This window comes from Pelodiscus sinensis, chromosome 19 (assembly GCF_049634645.1).
Source record: "Pelodiscus sinensis isolate JC-2024 chromosome 19, ASM4963464v1, whole genome shotgun sequence".
Taxonomy (NCBI): domain Eukaryota; kingdom Metazoa; phylum Chordata; order Testudines; family Trionychidae; genus Pelodiscus; species Pelodiscus sinensis.
In genome coordinates, this window is record NC_134729.1 from 9,863,448 (window position 1) to 9,881,790 (window position 18,343).

General features: G+C 64.4%; 2 protein-coding genes across 5 annotated transcripts in view; both read right to left on the reverse strand.

The window, feature by feature from the left end:
- Positions 1-55: 55 nt before the first annotated feature.
- On the reverse strand, positions 56-15,357 carry TGFBR3L (transforming growth factor beta receptor 3 like). Its single transcript, XM_075902186.1, has 17 exons — positions 15,244-15,357; positions 13,553-13,731; positions 12,462-12,587; positions 11,473-11,641; positions 11,052-11,211; positions 10,386-10,530; positions 9,695-9,884; positions 9,136-9,317; positions 8,282-8,443; positions 7,236-7,289; positions 6,766-6,939; positions 5,991-6,314; positions 5,280-5,424; positions 2,798-2,890; positions 2,353-2,463; positions 693-802; positions 56-287 (listed from the first exon to the last, which is right to left on the reverse strand). Exons 2-16 carry the CDS (start codon positions 13,565-13,567, stop codon positions 705-707), a joined length of 2,148 nt encoding a protein of 715 aa, XP_075758301.1. The 5' UTR covers positions 13,568-13,731; positions 15,244-15,357; the 3' UTR covers positions 56-287; positions 693-704.
- The window catches only part of MAP2K7 (mitogen-activated protein kinase kinase 7), a 65,026-nt gene continuing 61,972 nt past the window's right edge, over positions 15,290-18,343 (reverse strand). For 2 of the 4 annotated variants that reach the window (XM_075902187.1, XM_075902190.1), the window contains one exon: positions 15,462-17,626. In XM_075902187.1, coding sequence (XP_075758302.1) covers positions 17,539-17,626 — 88 coding nt within the window. In that variant the 3' untranslated portion in view covers positions 15,462-17,538. Of the gene's footprint in view, positions 15,434-15,460; positions 17,627-18,343 lie in introns of those variants that run through there. The other 2 variants (XM_075902191.1, XM_075902193.1) reach the window with 2 other exon arrangements.

The following is an 18,343-nucleotide window of genomic DNA, read 5'->3' on the forward strand; positions in this document are numbered from 1 at the left end:
GGTGCGAGCACCAAGCGGCCTGCGAGCAGTAACACGGGCGGCACCGGCACGGCCTCTGCGCTCACGTTTATCCAGAAAGCGCGAACACTCGCTGCAGTGGGCCAATGGCCGGCTGGCACCCCCGCCCCCACGGCCCCCACGGCCTGAGCAAGGCCGCCGTCCCGGCTCCCAGTCTCGGGAAGGGGACCCTCGGGGACAGGCGGAGTCCGACTGGCTGCTGATCCTGGGAGCCGCGGGGAGCACTGCAGGTGGTGGGGGCAGGGCTGGTGCCCGTGTGTCCTGTGAGCCTGCCAGGGGGAGACAGACAGATCAGTGGGGCGGCTGCCCTCCCCCCTCCTCCACGCACCTGCTGCCCCCCCCAAGCTCAACTCATCCCCCAGGCCAGGGGGCCCAGAACATCCCCCTGCTGCAGGGAATCCCACAGGGAATCCTGCCTGCATTACCACCCTCCTCCACTGGGGGGCACCATTTCCCAGGTGGAGCTGCAGGCGGTGCCCTTCTGTCTCCAGCACAACCCCTGCCCCCAGTATTGCCAGGCCCACCTCTGCCCCCTGTGGCAGCGGAGACGCTGCTGCACCATGAGTCAAACCCAAGATCATGGGAACGGGAGGTGTCCCGTTGGGAGGGGGGCTGAGCTCTCCCTCCATCGTGGTCCCTGCCCCATCTTGGTAACCTCCCCCCCCCCCCGGTACCTGAGTCTGTGCCTAGACCAGCGCGGTGCAGACGGTGTCAGCATCAGGCACCGGCAGTGCAGGGGGCACAGGAGCGACCGAGGGGTTCGCAGGTGGCGCGTCAGCAGGGTCTGGAACAAACTGGCTGTTAGAAACCCTGGCCTGGGGGGAACTGCCAGGGGTCACTGGGCCAAGGAGCCATGGCTTGGGGATCCCCATCGGGGCTGCACCGCCAGCCACCTGGGCAACAGTGGGGCAGTAGCTAGATGGCCGCTCAGCCGTGCGGCTGCCCCTGCTGGGCAGAGTGGGGCCTGCTGGCACAGGCAACTCCATCTATGGCACCTAACTGATCTCATTGTACTAGCTGGCCCCACACAATCTTTACCATATTTACCCTGACAATGCCCCCCATGCTATAGGGCAGGTGCTATCAGTTCCCTAGTACAAATGGGGAAACTGAGGCATTTAGGTTTTTTTAAGTGACTTTCCCAAGCTCACCCAGGGCAGGTGCTTTACCCCAAGTCTCCCACATCCAGGGGGCACCCCCCTCCCTAGTGAGTTTACCAGTGAGCCAGAGGATCTGCAACCCTGCCCATATGCTAGGCCAGTGACTCCCAGCCTGTTCGAGGATATGGACCCCTGTGCAACCTACTCACATTTTATGGACCCCCCCCCCCCAACAATATAGCTGTGCCTGCAGCCTGCACGTCCCTCGGCCACACTGCTTCCCGAGCCGTGTCCCTTGGCCCGCTGGGCAAGCAGGGGGGTGAAGGACACGCCGGCTGCGAGAGACTCTGGGCGGACCCCCTATGATACTACAGGCCTGCAGACCACAGGTTGGAAATCTCGCTAGGCTATGCCTGGCAGCCGTGCTGATTTCTCTGGATTGTTGTCAGTCACTGAAGACCCATCAAATCCCTCCCTGAGCCCTATTCACTCCAATAAGCCCAACAAGCCAGTCCACCAGCTCCTAGCGTGGAACAAGGGTTACCTGCCCCCCCAAGCATCAAGATCGAATCTGCTGCCTCTCCCATCTGTGCCTGGATTTGTCCCACCCAAGTGAGCTCCCCCATTGCCTCTGCCTTGTGGCAAGGGGTCCCGCAGGTTAGCTGTGGGACAGGTCACAAGACAGACCAAGAGCTTGGGGGAGGCTTCCCTAGAAGGAAGGTGGAGCCAAGAATGGGGCTGTCGATGCTTAGGAGAAAGGGCTGGGGTGGCAGAAGTCGAGGGGGAACAGACCAGGCTGTTTTGGAGATGGGGGCTAGGAACCAGTAGCCCTTTGACATGCTGACTCAGCCTGCTCTAACCATTAGTCCCACTCCCCAGCAGTCCTGACTCTCAGCCCCTCCCTGCTCTACCCCACTAGATACCACTTCCTAAGCTGGTACAGAACCAGGAGTTCTGGATCCAAGACCCTCTTCCCAGAGTAAAGGGGACTTTCCCCAGGCCTTGGGGAAGCTGGTCACTTTAGATTTCAGGGGAATTCCCTTGGTCCCCCCCCCCCCATGCATGTGACACACGACAAGCCCACCCCCTCTCTCCAAAATGTCTTGGCTAGTAAGAAACCACCAGCCCAGTGCAGGGTACGTGGGTGTCACGAGCCCAGTGCAGGGTACGTGGGTGTCACGTGGATCTGTGGGGGCATCTCCTGGCCTTCGCTTTGACCAATGGCCCCACCTACCTGTCCTGGAGTGAATGAGCCAGAGCCCCCCGGTGAGAGAGACGCCGATGACAAAGGCTGAGAAGACGATGCCCACCACAGTGGGCAGCTCCAGGCCCTGGGGCGGGGGTGCTGCAGGCAATGGGAAGAGTGAGGCCCCCACAGCCGTGCCCCATGAGCACATGCAGAGCCAGTGCTGGGGGGGGGGGGGGGGGCGAGAGCCAGTGCAAATAGAGCCCAGAAGCCCAGGCTCCCAGACCCCCCCCTCACCTGCTCCCACCCAGTAGCCCCCAACCCCCTCTCAGAGCAGGGACTAGAACCCAGGAGTCCCAGCTCCCATCATGCTCTCTGTACCCATGAACCAAGAGGAGCTATGAGCTCTCTACAGCCCACCGGGCAAGCAGACCACAGGGGGTTTAGGGTCACTAGGAAGGGGGCAGGGCACTAGGAAGGGGGCATTCCTTACCGGGGGCTGTTTCTCTCTGCTCTGGCCGGGGCGCCTCCTTCAGTGTGTTTCCCATCCTGCCAGACAGAGGGAAGGGCATCGGGAAGAGATCTGCTGGGAAAAGACAAGGGAGCCAGAAACACTTGAAGAGAAAGATGGAGACATCTCCTGGTCTCCAGGTGTGCTCCCCCCAGCAGGCAGTGCTGACTACAGGGCCCCAATGTGGCGGTGGGGTGCTCCCCCAGCAGGCAGTGCTGACTACAGGGCCCCAGTGTGGCGGTGGGGTGCCCCCCCAGCAGGCAGTGCTGACTACAGGGCCCCAGTGGGGCGGTGGGGTGCTCCCCGGCAGGCAGTGCTGACTACAGGGCCCCAGTGTGGCGGTGGGGTGCTCCCCCAGCAGGCAGTGCTGACTACAGGGCCCCAATGTGGCGGTGGGGTGCTCCCCCAGCAGGCAGTGCTGACTACAGGGCCCCAATGTGGCGGTGGGGTGCTCCCCCAGCAGGCAGTGCTGACTACAGGGCCCCAATGTGGCGGTGGGGTGCTCCCCCAGCAGGCAGTGCTGACTACAGGGCCCCAGTGTGGCGGTGGGGTGCTCCCCCAGCAGGCAGTGCTGACTACAGGGCCCCAGTGTGGCGGTGGGGTGCTCCCCCCGGCAGGCAGTGCTGACTACAGGGCCCCAATGTGGCGGTGGGGTGCTCCCCCCGGCAGGCAGTGCTGACTACAGGGCCCCAATGTGGCGGTGGGGTGCTCCCCCAGCAGGCAGTGCTGACTACAGGGCCCCAATGTGGCGGTGGGGTGCTCCCCCCAGCAGGCAGTGCTGACTACAGGGCCCCAATGTGGCGGTGGGGTGCTCCCCCAGCAGGCAGTGCTGACTACAGGACCCCAATGTGGCGGTGGGGTGCTCCCCCCAGCAGGCAGTGCTGACTACAGGACCCCAATGTGGCGGTGGGGTGCTCCCCCGGCAGGCAGTGCTGACTACAGGACCCCAATGTGGCGGTGGGGTGCTCCCCCCAGCAGGCAGTGCTGACTACAGGACCCCAATGTGGCGGTGGGGTGCTCCCCCGGCAGGCAGTGCTGACTACAGGGCCCCAGTGTGGCGGTGGGGTGCTCCCCCCAGCAGGCAGTGCTGACTACAGGGCCCCAATGTGGCGGTGGGGTGCTCCCCCAGCAGGCAGTGCTGACTACAGGACCCCAATGTGGCGGTGGGGTGCTCCCCCCAGCAGGCAGTGCTGACTACAGGACCCCAATGTGGCGGTGGGGTGCTCCCCCGGCAGGCAGTGCTGACTACAGGGCCCCAATGTGGCGGTGGGGTGCTCCCCCCAGCAGGCAGTGCTGACTACAGGGCCCCAATGTGGCGGTGGGGTGCTCCCCCCAGCAGGCAGTGCTGACTACAGGACCCCAATGTGGCGGTGGGGTGCTCCCCCCAGCAGGCAGTGCTGACTACAGGGCCCCAATGTGGCGGTGGGGTGCCCCCCCAGCAGGCAGTGCTGACTACAGGGCCCCAATGTGGCGGTGGGGTGCTCCCCCCGGCAGGCAGTGCTGACTACAGGCCCCCAATGTGGCGGTGGGGTGCTCCCCCCAGCAGGCAGTGCTGACTACAGGCCCCCAATGTGGCGGTGGGGTGCTCCCCCCAGCAGGCAGTGCTGACTACAGGCCCCCAATGTGGCGGTGGGGTGCTCCCCCCAGCAGGCAGTGCTGACTACAGGCCCCCAATGTGGCGGTGGGGTGCTCCCCCCAGCAGGCAGTGCTGACTACAGGGCCCCAGTGTGGCGGTGGGGTGCTCCCCCCGGCAGGCAGTGCTGACTACAGGCCCCCAATGTGGCGGTGGGGTGCTCCCCCCAGCAGGCAGTGCTGACTACAGGGCCCCAGTGTGGCGGTGGGGTGCTCCCCCAGCAGGCAGTGCTGACTACAGGGCCCCAGTGTGGCGGTGGGGTGCTCCCCCAGCAGGCAGTGCTGACTACAGGGCCCCAATGTGGCGGTGGGGTGCTCCCCCCGGCAGGCAGTGCTGACTACAGGGCCCCAATGTGGCGGTGGGGTGCTCCCCCCGGCAGGCAGTGCTGACTACAGGGCCCCAGTGTGGCGGTGGGGTGCTCCCCCAGCAGGCAGTGCTGACTACAGGGCCCCAATGTGGCGGTGGGGTGCTCCCCCCAGCAGGCAGTGCTGACTACAGGGCCCCAATGTGGCGGTGGGGTGCTCCCCCAGCAGGCAGTGCTGACTACAGGGCCCCAATGTGGCGGTGGGGTGCTCCCCCCAGCAGGCAGTGCTGACTACAGGGCCCCAATGTGGCGGTGGGGTGCCCCCCCAGCAGGCAGTGCTGACTACAGGGCCCCAGCGTGGCACTAAGGGGCTATGCACTGTGCATTGGGGTGCACCGCTCACCCTTGGCAGGGGATAACGACCCTGGTTCCCCTGCTCATTGCAGAGAGATCCCAGCAGGGCCTTGGTGTGTTCCAGTCTCTCTGCCTGCTCCCGTAACCAGCCCCCAGCCCGCCCCTGCTCTCACCTGGCCCCGGGCTGGGTGGGGCGGCTCTGGGCTGGCTCTCCACCGTGACGATGATGGGTCTGGTGAAGGTGTGCTGGAACCGCCCGCTGCCCGGCTCCCCCACACTGCTGCTGGCGCATGCCTGGGTCTCAGGCCCACACTGAAACTGACAAGGCTCAGACCGGCATCTTGTACCCGTACCAGACACTCACCCCCTCCCACCTTCCCACTCCCAGCTCCTGTCCCTCCCCCACTGTTCCCATCCCAATTCCCAGCCAGCTGGTATCAGTTTACACTGGTAGGCCAGAGAGAGAGAGCAACCCAGCTTGCTCCAGCCACTAGACCCCACTGCCCTCCCAGAGCTGGGGACAGAACCCAAGAGGCCTAGCCCTGGTCCCAGAGCAGCACCAGCCAGGTGAACCCGGAGACAGAGCTGCCTGCTGTACCCCTCTCCCAAGCATTAGCATGGGGGGCTCGGCCCCTGCCCTGCATCTGCCAGCCCAGCCAGTGCTCCCAGAGTGCCTGCAGCCCAGGGTAGCGATCTGGCCTGGGACACAACCCCTGGGGGGGGGGGGGTAGGACTCGGGCTGGCTTTGCCACTTGAGCTAGAGGAGACTCCCCCGCTTGCCACAACAGTAGTTGGGCTTTTATCCTCCCGGTGGCCTGCAGGCTAGAGCCATGCACAATGGCGCAGGCCGGGTCCCATCCGGAAGGGGGCAGCGTGGGACAGACCTTGGGGAGGGCGCCCTCATAGGCCCCAGCCTGGCCCTGGGCCTCCTGGGTGCAGAGGGCCAAGCGGCAGTGCAGGAACTGGATGGAGTCGTTGTAGAGGGGCCGGAGCAGGAAGCTGAGGCGCTGCAGCTCCTGGGAGCCGGGGGGCAGCATCTGGCCTGCGGCCCCCTTGTGAGGCGGGTGCAGGGTAACGTCGGGGTGGGCCGGGCAGCCCCCCCGCACCAGGACGTAGGGCCAGTCCAGCGAGGAGGAGGAGGAGCTCGGCGAGAGGACGCAGAGGCAGATGCTGAAGCTGAGCCAGGGGTCAAAGGCAGCCAGAGCAACCTGCGCAGAAGGTCGGGGAGAGACATCAGGAGGGGAGGGGACGGCTCGGCCAGATGGGTCCCACTCCACAGATATGACCTGCCTCCCCCCCGCATGGAACCCAGGTGCCCCGGCACCCACCACCGCTCTCATCCCCGATCCTGCCCTAACCGGGGACAGAGCCGAGGAAGGCGGATTCCCAGCCCCCCTGCCCTAACCACTAGACTCCACTCCCCCCCCAGAGCCAGGGATAGAACCCAGGAGTCCTGACTCCCATCCCCCCAGCTCCAACACTGCCAGTCTGACCTCCTGCCAGATTAATACTGTGACTCCACAGAGAGACGGGGGGGGGGGGAAGGGGCCTGGGAGAGGGGACCCCACGGTTCCTGCCTGGCTAGCGCTGCCCCCGGAGACCTGCCCCCCCCAAGGTGGCGGAGCCCTGGGCAGAGGGGGATCCCGGTGCCATGGTTACTTCCACAAAGACGCGGCTGTTGGCCGACACCGTGCAGGGTCCCTGGGCCTTGGTGAAGGACTCGGAGCTGAAGACCTCCAAGCCGAGCAGGACACGGCCCAGGTGGAAGGGCAGATCCGGGGCGGGCTCGGCGGAGCGGGACGGCTGGGGAGGGGCTGGGGAAGGGCAGGAGAACTGTGGGAGAGGAACAGAGGGGGTGGGGCATGTAGGGGGCATGGGGGCGAGCCCCAGAACCCTCCAGAGACCCCCCGTTATCCCAAGCCCTAGGACACCCGCCCAACCAAGGTCCATCTCCCCACCGCCGCTGCCAGCCCCTCGCAGCCCGGAGCCCCCAACCCTGCCTGGGGGGGATTGGGGCAGGGATTGGGGCAGGGATTGGGGCAGGCCAGTGCACCCCCCCCCCCGAGCAGCCTGCCCACAGGAGCTCCACAACCACCCGGCCAGAGACCCCTCCCCTCCCGCCCTGCTACCTCAATGGACTCCGAGCTCCCAGGGGCCTCTGCCCCGCGGCCCCACAGCACCACCTGGGGGGCAACAGCATCGTCAGCATCATCGGAGCGTCAGACACGACCCCGACGCCCTGGGGCGCAAAGCCCAGAGCAGGGGGCCAATTCTCCCAGCCCCACAGCATTTCAGTCCCCTCCCGTCAGCCTGACTGCTCCCACCCTGTTCCCCTGCCAGCCCACAGCGCCCCCCCTCCTGGCGCACCCCCCCCAGCACCCCCCCGCCAGCCCACAGCGCCCCCCTCCTGGCGCACCCCACAGCACCCCCCCTCCTGCCAGCCCACAGCACCCCCCCTCCTGGCGCACCCCCCCCAGCACTCCCCCGCCAGCCCACAGCGCCCCGCCTCCTGGCACACCCCCCCAGCGCCTCCCCCTCCTGCCAGCCCACAGCGCCCCCCCCCGCCAGCCCACAGCACCCCACCTCCTGGCGCACCCCACAGCGCCCCCCCTCCTGCCAGCCCACAGCGCCCCACCTCCTGGCGCACCCCACAGCGCCCCCCCTCCTGCCAGCCCACAGCGCCCTCCCCGCCAGCCCACAGCGCCCCACCTCCTGGTGCACCCCCCCAGCGCCTCCCCCTCCTGCCAGCCCACAGCGCCCCCCCCCTGCCAGCCCACAGCGCCCTCCCCGCCAGCCCACAGCGCCCCACCTCCTGGCACACCCCCCCAGCGCCTCCCCCGCCTGCCAGCCCACAGCGCCCCGCCTCCTGACGCACCCCCCACAGCGCCCCCCCCCTGCCAGCCCACAGCGCCCTCCCCGCCAGCCCACAGCGCCCCACCTCCTGGCACACCCCCCCAGCGCCTCCCCCGCCTGCCAGCCCACAGCACCCCGCCTCCTGGCGCACCCCACAGCACCCCGCCTCCTGGCGCACCCTACCTTCCCAGCCCACCTTGGCCCTGGTCTGGTCCCACCTCTCCTAACATACTAGCACCTTTACAGACCCCCAGAATCCTGCATTTCCTCCTCCCTGCATTCTCGCTCAGCCCCACATTGTCCCCGCACAGCCCCTGCTCACCGCGTTGTGGTACCGTCCGACACCAGAGGTGGGGCCCAGGGCCGGGACACGCAGGGCACCGCAGTCAGCCAGGGGCGACTCCAGCAGGAAGTGGGTGCCATTGGACTGGGCTGCACAGCTGGGGTCCCGCAGGGTCACTCGGGCTGGGGAGCGTCCAGCAGCCTGGCCAGGAACCAAGGGGTGGGAGCAGTGACTGTGAGGGGGAGCGCCCCCTGCTGAGCCCCACCCCCACTCTGTGCAGGACAGCACCCCCTGCTGAGCCCCCGTCCTGCTCCCTGCCCCACAGCACCCCCTGCTGAGCCCTGCCCTGCTCCCTGCCCTACAGCACCCCCTGCTGAGCCCCTGCCCTGCTCCCTGCCCCACAGCACCCCCTGCTGAGCCCCACCCCCACTCTGTGCAGGACAGCGCCTCCTGCTGAGCCCCCGCCCTGCTCCCTGCCCCACAGCACCCCCTGCTGAGCCCCACCCCCACTCTGTGCAGGACAGCGCCCCCTGCTGAGCCCCCGCCCTGCTCCCTGCCCCACAGCACCCCCTGCTGAGCCCCCGCCCTGCTCCCTGCCCCACAGCACCCCCTGCTGAGCCCCACCCCCACTCTGTGCAGGACAGCGCCCCCTGCTAAGACCCCGCCCTGCTCCCTGCAGCTCAGCAACCTGCAAAGCCCCCCCCACCCTGCCCCCTGCAGCACAGCACCCCTGCTGAGCCCCACCCCCACTCTCTGCAGGACAGCACCCCCTGCTGAGCCCCCACCCTGCCCCCTGCAGCTCAGCACCCCTGCTGAGCCCCGCCCCCACTCCCTGCAGCACAGCACCCCCTAGTGCCATGCTGAAGGAACTGTTTATACAGGGGGTTTCTCACCTGGAGCACGACCTTGCTGACATGAGCAGTTACCCTCTCGCTCAGACACACCACAGACAGAGCTCCTGCCAGCCCCACAGCGCTCCTGCCACCTGGAGCTGCCCAGCTCCTTTCCCAGCCCTTGGGGGAGATCTCTGTGCCTCTGGGGGGTGGGATGGAAGAATGGGGGGGCTTGGGGTCCCCTAGCAGGAGAAAACAGAGTGTGTGGGTAGAGGGAAGGAAGGAAACAGGGCAGGTAGGTGAATGGGGGGTAACCCTGCCCCCTGCTGGCTGGATTGAGAACTGCCCTGCTCTGTGTCCTCGTCCCCAGATCCTACCCCCTGCACCGTGGCACTGGGGTTTGGGACTTGCGAGTGCAGTGGAGGGACAGAGACGCCCCCACAATGACATTGCATTGGGCATGAGCCTCCCCCACCGAGGATCTGGCTGTGCCACGGGCGGGGCAGGGGCGGAGTCAGGGGCCCCCAAGGGCCCTCCAGTGGCACTGAGGTGCCCACCTAGCGGCTGCGCCGTGGCACTGCGCCTGTGCCCATTCCCTGCCCCTTAAGGACTCACCTACCTTCCAGCCCCACAGTGACCAGGAACCTGTTCACCCGCCTGGCCTCCGTGTAGGATGTGACCCCAGGCAGCCCCTGCTCCATCGCCCAGGCCAAGGGGTCACTGGCATAGGCCAGACCCAGGGACGTGCCACTGCTCACAGCCAGGCCCAGGTCCGGTTCTGTGTTGCTGACTGAGACCTTGTGGGACGCCTGCAAGGAAACGGAGCAACAGAGCCCAGGGCCAGCGCAGACCCTGCTCCGCTCAGGGAGACACATTGAGGCTGGAGCAGGGCATGATGGGTAATGCTATGCAAACGAGCTGCCCTCGCTACTGAGCAAGGTGTCAGTACAAGGAGCGGCTGGGAAACTCCAGCCCAGCCACTGAGTCAGGAGCCAGAGGGCTCGGAGCCAGCGAGCTGAGCTGGGCGCAGGACTCTCGGGTTCACCTTGGCAACAAAGGGGCAGGCACCAGGCCAGATGGGCCTGGGGGAGCAACCATAACAGAGGTCAAAGGTCATGCAGGTTCAGCTGATGCCATTGGTCAGGGAATGGGGGAGAGTGATCCGAGGAGGGGGGGGGTCACCAAGAATATGGGTTGAGGGTGCGGGAGGGGGATCCCAGGGGAGCAGCCTGTGGGTGTGGAGGGGTTGTGAATAGGGGGCTATTCCTGGCACCTGGAGCCCATCCCCAGGGAACCCCTCCCTCCCTTACCAGCACTCGCAGGGGCCCTGCCATGTGCGGGGTTCGAACCAGCCAGCTGGTGGCGCCCTCACTCTTCAGCACCATGATCAGCTCCCGGCGGGGGGAGCAGCAGCCTCCAGGCACTTGGAGCTGGACCGTGAGATGGGCTGGGGGCCTGGAGACATGGCAGGACAATGCGCCCCACATCAGCTGGAGGATCTGGCTGGGCATGTCTGCCATGGGGCTGAGCAGCAAAATGGGAGCAGGGTGTCCCAGCTCTCCCAGTGCCCCTATGCCCAACACAAAGCCCCTCTGCCCTCACCGTGGGTTCCCCTGCACCCCACTCTCCCCGGCTCTACCAGTGCCCCTCTGCCCAACACAAAGCCCCTCTGCCCTCGCCGTGGGTTCCCCTGCACCCCACTCTTCCCGGCTCTACCAGTGCCCCTCTGCCCTCGCCGTGGGTTCCCCTGCACCCCAATCTCCCCGGCTCTACCAGTGCCCCTCTGCCCAACCCGCCCCTGTCCCCCAGCCCTGGGCTCCCCCACCCCAGCTCTGCCAGTGCCCCTCTGCCCAACCCGCCCCTGTCCCCCAGCCCTGGGCTCCCCCACCCCAGCTCTGCCAGTGCCCTTCTATCCAAACTGAAAGGCCCCTGTGTCCCAGCCCAGCCTGGAGGACGCTCTAATGGCTGGCTCGTACCGGGGGCTGGCTCCTCTGGAGAAGATGACATGAACTTCAGAGTCCCGGGGGGGCTCAGAGGTCAGGCAGCCCCACAGGGGCCGTGGCTGCAGGTCGGAGGCGAAATGGGTCGGGGAGAAGAAGTTCCTGCGAAGTTTGCAGGAACCCGGCGAGGCCCCATCTGGGAGAGAGAATGCAGAGGGGGTGGGGACGTTAACCCTGAGGGTCTCGGGTTATCCCCCAGAATCTCCCTGGGATTCCCTCTTTCAGGTGCATGGGGCTGGGGTCCAGCCCCCGGGGTCCCATCTCCAGCCCCCAAAAACCTCCCTTTATCACAGGAGGGTCTGATCCCCAAGTTCCCTCCCCCACTGACACAGGGGCCCAATCCCCAGCCAGTAGGGTCCCCCCATCTCTGACACAAGAGTCTGATCCCCCCCCGTACCGTCCCCCGGCCGCACAGAGACCGTGTTGACGCCCCGGTACGCAGCCAGGGAGGTGACCCCGCCGTGCTCTTCACGCGCCCAGCGCAGGAGCCCTCGGGGGCTCTGGGGCAGCCGGGTCTCAGTGACGAGGATGCTCCCTGGGCCTGAGACTCTGGACCCCGGGGAGACCTGTGGGGGGCATAGCAGAGAGTGCAATGGACATCCCATCCCCCGCTGGGTGCCACCCCCCCATTGCTCCCAGCCCCCACAGGACTCTTGGGTCCCTCAGACCTCCTAGCCCCAAGGGTAAGTACCTGGGCTGCCCCGAGCCAGAACCCCCCAACCCCTGCTGACCCCAGGCGGAGCCCCTCCCCCAGCCAGCCCTCCCTCCTCTCACTGCCTCTGGGCCTGAGGTCTTCTTCCTCCAAGTGCCCCAAACCCCCAGCCCACACCCGGCCCCTCTGCACCCCCCCTGCCCCACTGTCCCCTCCAGGGACCCTGCTCCAGCCCAGCCCAGAGTGACCTCCAACACCTTCCCACCCCCACTGCCTCCCTGCACTGCTCACCCACCCCTCCCACAAATCCCCCCCCGTCACGGCCCTCCCCTCCTCCAGGCCCCATTTGCTGGCCTCACTCTTCCCCTCCTCACACCTGTGCCGGCTCTGCTCCCCATCTGCCCCAGCCCTCCCATGCTTGCCCTTCCTGCTCTCAGTTGCCCCCATGGCCCTGCTCTCCCCTTCCCCCCCCCCCAGGCCTCCTAGAACTACTTCACTTCCCACAGCCACCCCCACCCAGACCCACTGCCGCCCTCACCCAGACCCACAGCCGCCCTCACCCAGACCCACAGCCGCCCTCACCCAGACTCACAGCCGCCCTCACCCAGACCCACTGCCTCCTTCACCCAGACCCACTGCCTCCTTCACCCAGACCCACTGCCTCCCTGACCCAGACCCACAGCCGCCCTCTCCACAGTCACCCTCACTTCAGCCCCACAGCTGCCTGCTCTCACCTGGAAGGCCCATTGCTCTTCAAGAGCCACCTTGGCCATTTGGAGGCGCCAGACCACAGGCGCGGGGGAGCTGAGCACAAAGATGGGTGTTCTGCCGGGGGGGGCTGGGCCCAGCTCCAGGTTCACCTGGAGAGAGCAGAGGGCCCTGCTTATGGGGCTCCAGGACGTGGGGCTGGGGATGCAGGGAAGGGCAGACACATGTCCTGACCAAGGGGCTGGGACCCCAGGGAATGAGAGGGGCATGAGGGGAGGCTATAGGGTAGGGGGCACGATGTGGCAGGGGTGAGGCAGTGGGGTTGGGGCAGCAGGGTGGGGCACAGTTCTGGGGCTGGCATGGAGGGGTGGGGGCAAGAAGCAGGACTATGCTGGGGGAGGAGGCATGTGGGGTGAGGCCACAGCTAGAATATTGTGTCCAGTTCTGGGCCCCCCACTACAGAAAGGACGTGGACACATTGGAGAGGGTCCAGCGGAGGGCGACCAAGATGATGAGGGGCTGGAGCACATGAGCTATGAGGAGAGGCTGAGGGACTTGGGTTTGTTTAGTCTGCAGAAGAGAAGCAACGGGCTCAAGTTGCAGTGGGGGAGGTTAGGATAAATGGGATATTAGGAAAAACTGTTTCCCTAGGCGGGTGGGGAAGCGCTGGGCTGGGTTCCCTAGGGAGGTGGTGGAATCTCCGCCCCTAGAGGTGTTTAAGTCTCGGCTTGACAAAGCCCTGGGTGGGTTGATTTAGTTGGGTTGGTCCTGCCTTGGGCAGGGGGCTGGACTCGATAACTCCTGAGGTCTCTTCCAGCCCTAGGATTCTGATTCTATGCAGGGCAGATGGCAAGGCTGGGGGGCTGGGGGTCACAGAGCAGAGGGGCAAGAGGCCGGGGGCAGCACACAGAAGGACAGAGAGTGAAGGGGTGGATCAGAGGGATGGGGCAGGCTGGGGAGCACACAGTGGAGGGCAAGGAGCAAGGGGTAGGGCAGATGTAAGGGGGCAGGAAGTGAGAGGGTGGAGTTGGGGGTGGGCGCAGGAAGAGGGAACAGCATGTGGGGCAGAGGTGGAGGGCACGGGGGGGCAGGGGCAGGGACACCCCCTGCCACCTACCTGGCTGGCCCCCATCCTGCCCGCTGGCCCCCGCAGGAAGATCACATGCACCTCCTGGCCTGAGGCCGCGTGGCCCTGGCTGGCACAGCCCGTGCCTGCACGGAGCCGCTCCCGGAAGCCCCGCACAGGGTGGCGTGTGGAGAGCGGGCCGGCCTGGCACCCGGCCCAGCGCCAGGTGGCTGCAGGGAGAGAGAGGGGCCTGGTCAGCACGGGCCGGGCACGGGGCTGTGGGGCCCATCGGGGCAGCAGCTGCTCTGTGCCGGGATGGGGAAGCCCCTGCCCCCCAGAAATGAACAGCAGCAGCCAGGACTCCTGGGTTCTGTCCTGGCTCTGGGAGGCGAGTGGGGCCTAGGGGGGGGTCTCGCTCTGGGGGGGCGCGACCCCTGAGGGGGTGCAAGGTGGGTACAGGCAGGTTGTGAGCTGTCAACTCCGTGGGGCTGATGCCATGAGCCCCAGTTAGATTCCCACCCCCATGTGGAAGGGGGTCACAGAGGCTGGCTGGGTGGACGGGGTCCCCAATACCGACTGTCTAGGGGTCAGAGGGGCAGCAGGGACACACTCTCTGCCCCCCGTGCCCTGGCACCCACCTGCCGACTGGCCCCACAGCAGCAGCAGCAGGATCAAGCTCCAAGCTGCTGCCATCCCTCGTGGCCCCTGCGGGCAGAGCTCCCCGGTCCCAGGGAGGCAGCTGGTCCCGGGCAGGGAGAAAGAGAAAATCGTCGTGAGTCCCGGGGACCCCTCAGGTGGGGAGGGGGTGGGGGGTCTGGGAGCCATGGAAAAGCGGCTGTGTGGGAGAGGGGACCAGGAGCATCAGAGCAAGGGCGGGTCCTGCCACCCGCTCATCCTCAGGGTGCCTGGGATGCTCCCCCATCCCACCCCAGCGGAGGTGCGGGGAGGAGGGTAATGAAGCATGTGACACAAGGACACTCTCCCTCCCCAGGAGTGCTGCCCTCCCATGGCATGTTCCAGAGTGACCTCCTTTATCTCTTCCCCTCCCTCCCCTGCAGCCCCCCTGCTCCCAAATGCCCAAATTTGGGAAGGGGTAGGGGAGTTTTGCCTACAAGACTGGCACATCTCAGAGCATTTTACAGAGATTACTGCCTGCCACCTTCCCCTGGCTAGGAGCCTCTTGCCTCTATTACTATTTCATAGATAGGGAAACTGAGGCAGGGAAAGGCTAAGAGATGGTCCTAAGGTCCCACTAATTTCCAGCCCCCATTACTTTCCACCTTCCTTTCCATAGCAGGGCAAAGAACCCAGGAATCCTGATTCCCAGTCTCCCCCCCCCCCCCCCCACATACACACTAACCACTAGACCTCACTCCCCTCCTAGAGCCAGACACAGAAATCAGTCCTGACTCCCAGTCCATCTTCAGGCAGAAACACTTCTCCATCCCTCCCATATTCCAGCTGCCCTCACCCTGCCCTGACATGCGGTCGACACAGCTGTACCCACCCACCAAGGCGCTGGCTTGCCCTGCCCTCGGGTACCTCGTGCCAGCTGGATTCAGACAGACACAAAGAGGGATGCGACTGGGAGGGGGCCAGACCCGCAACCAGGGTGGGGTGTGGGATGTGCCTCCCCATCCAACCCCCCGCTCACATTCATCCAGCACAGTCCACGTCCCCTTGGAACAGGGTCATCGCACACCCCACCCCACACGCCGGCAGGCTGCCGGGGGCACCTTTACCTCGCAGATGAGGCTGATCGCAGAGCAGCGAAGAGGCTTGGGAGAGGGGCACCTCTGGGGGCCAGAACTCCTGGGTTCCAGGCTGTCGTGGGGGCAGGATGCAGAGAGCTTGGCTCTTTTATGCCAGCCCAGGAAGCGGTGGCTCCCCATGGCCATCGGGTCCCTTTGCTCCGTCTGGATTCATTGCTCCCTGAAGGGAGGTTAAAAATAATTGGAAGAATACAAGTGATCTGGGTCAATGGGAGGTTTAAAAATAACAACTCCCCAGGGTCAGGTTACCAGAGAGCAGGGGACGGATTAAGCTGCCAGAGATTGTTTTTAAGGGAATAGAACCCAAGAGTCCTGGATTCCAACCCTCTCCTCCCAGAAATAAGAAGAGAATCCAGCCCCCCACTCCCAGCTCCAAGCCGCTAGAAAAGATGGCAGCCCCTCCTAGGGCACCGAAAGAGGCTCTTTATCAGCACAGTGAACTCCCGCCCCTCTGCCCCGTCCACTCTCCTGTTGATGTGCCTTCCCCCAGAGCTGGACGCAACCTCCCACGTTCGGTCTCCCAGCTTCACTCCGTTTGCCTGCCCGTCTGTAACCAGGGGAGCAGGGGCCGAACATCCGGCAGGGCTGAGCCCCATGGCACTCGTGTGGCCCTACCTGTTGAGGTAGGAGGCTCCGATCCCCACCATGGTCCCTGCCCCAGATGGGAGCCAGGAGGAAAAGGAAAACCAGCTGCCCACACGGGTAGTCACTCTCGGGATGGGAGGCTTTATGATTAATGCAGGCAGGACGGGCGAGGCTCTGGGTTCTGAGCCGTGCCCTAACCCCCACGCAGCCAAACCCTGGGTCACCGTGACCCACTACCACCTACATGGCAGGGGGTGAAGGAAAGGGCTGTCAAGGTGGAACCCAGGCAATTGGCAGCAGCTTTCCTGAGTTGCTGGCTCGGACCATGAAGTGACGTAGGGATGGGGGGGTGATGCTCACACCCCTTCCCAGCAGCATGTCCCTTTCACCTGCCCAGGGCGTTTCCCAGTGCCTGTCACAGACACCAACCCCCCAGGCAGGGAAGGGGTTCCTTCGGGAGAGGAAAATGAGGCCCAGGGTTCAAAGGCCCTGGCAGAGGTCGCACAGCCAGCCATAGCAGTCCTGGCTCAGTTGCCCTCTCATGGCTGGCCTGGCCTGCTCAGGAAAATGAAGGCCTGATTGTGTCATGGCACATCTTGGGCAGGTGCGGCAGCCATGACACTCAGTCCTTCCCCATAGCTCTGGCTCCCTCCTCCACAACCCTATTCTCCCCCCTCCAAAAACAATCTGTTTAAGGACCCCAGAGGAGAGACAGTCTAGCCCATCTGCCTGGCTCACCCACTTTAATTCCTGGCTTTCTGGCCCCACACTCCCGCTGTTTGCTGGGCGTGATTGTAACAGTCCTTGAGCGGTATCAGGAGGGCTTTTTTGTTTGGACTAATTGGGTCTCTCTGTCTCCCTTTTGCATCTTTTCCCATCAGCCTTTGCTGTTATAGGTGGTTGTGACACTTCATGAACTTTTATCCACTCCCCAGTAAGCCCCCAAGAGCAGTACAGGCCCAGGAAGCACTATACTGCAAGGATCCCCCATGCTCCACTCAGAGCTGGAACCGAGGGCAGGAGTCCTGGTTCAGTCTCCTGTTAGACTGCCCTGCCCTGCCCTCCCAAAGTCCTGTCGGCTGGCTAGCCTGTCCCTCCGCTCTTCCCGATTCCCAGCTTTAGCACCGACTGTCTCTGCTGCTGTCATTCGACTGCTCCCTCTGGCTTCTCATGTGAGGCCCCGGGGTTGTTTCATTAGAGGGGGATTTTCAAAACTGGCACCAACAACAATAAAACTCGGATATTTGTTTATGAAAAGCTTCACAGCAGTGTCAGGAACCAGTCACTGACCAGTGTAAGTACGATAACCCCCAGGCTCCCCCACGCCACTGCCCCGGACAGCACCTCACTGGCTCTGGGGATAGGTTGCCAGATGGTTTCAACAAAAATACCGGACACACTTGACACGACATCACAATCCACATTACAGCTTATTGAGAAAATACCGGACAGTTCGATTTTCTCAATTTGTTTCCCAGACAGAAAGCTCAAATACTGGCCTTTCCAGTTCAAAACGAGACACCTGGCAACCCTAGCCAGGGATGCCCCTAAGGCCCCATTGCTATCCAGGGCGATGCACAGGGACAACTGGCAGGATTAGACTCCAGCTCGCTCTCCTGTAGCTGCTCTGGCTCTGCGGTTTGTTTGTCGCTCTAGGCAGCAGGTCTGGCTCACAGGCCGTCACGGGCAGGAGCCCCCTTGGGTGTTGGAAGGGGCTAGTTCTGCTCTCCCATCTCTGTGCAGAACCATGGTGACATGGAGGTTCAAGCTGGAAGGGAGAGAAGGAAACCAGCTAGCATCTGCCCCTGGAGGTTGGCATCACCTGACTCTGCCCTAGGGAGGCCAGTCCTGCTGCATCAAACAAGCCAGGACAATCAAGCTTGAGATTTGCCAGCTGTAGCTAAAATGTGGGACACTGCTGTCCCAGGCTCTCCCCAGAGCAGGCTGGGAAAAGAGCGATCCAGCATAGGGAGCGAGGGCTCTGTTTGCAGCCAGGGCGACCAACTCACTTGCTGCAGCATGGCTCTGTTTCCTGCATCGGGTCAGATGCCGGAGTCTCTGGAATGGGAATTACCAGAGTAAAGCAGGAGGTGGAATTCACAGAGGTTAAAGCAGAAGGGACCATTACTCCTCCTCCTTAGTGCAAACCCATTTTACCAGAGCCCAAGGACTGGTGTTTGGCTCACACATCTTAGAATAAATCACAGAATCATAGAACTGCAAGGAACCTCGAACGGTCATCAAGTCCAGTCCCCTGCACTCAATGGAGGCGAGAGCACCATTTAGATCACCCCTGACAAGTGTTTTTCTAACTTGATCTTAAAAATCTCCAGCAATGGAGATTTCACACCCTCCCTAGGCAATTGGTTCCGTTGTTTACCCACCCTGACAGTTAGAACATTTTTCCTAATGTCCAACCTAAACCTCTCTTGCTGCAATCTAACCCCATTGTTTCTTGTCCTGTCATCGGAGTCAAGGAGAATAA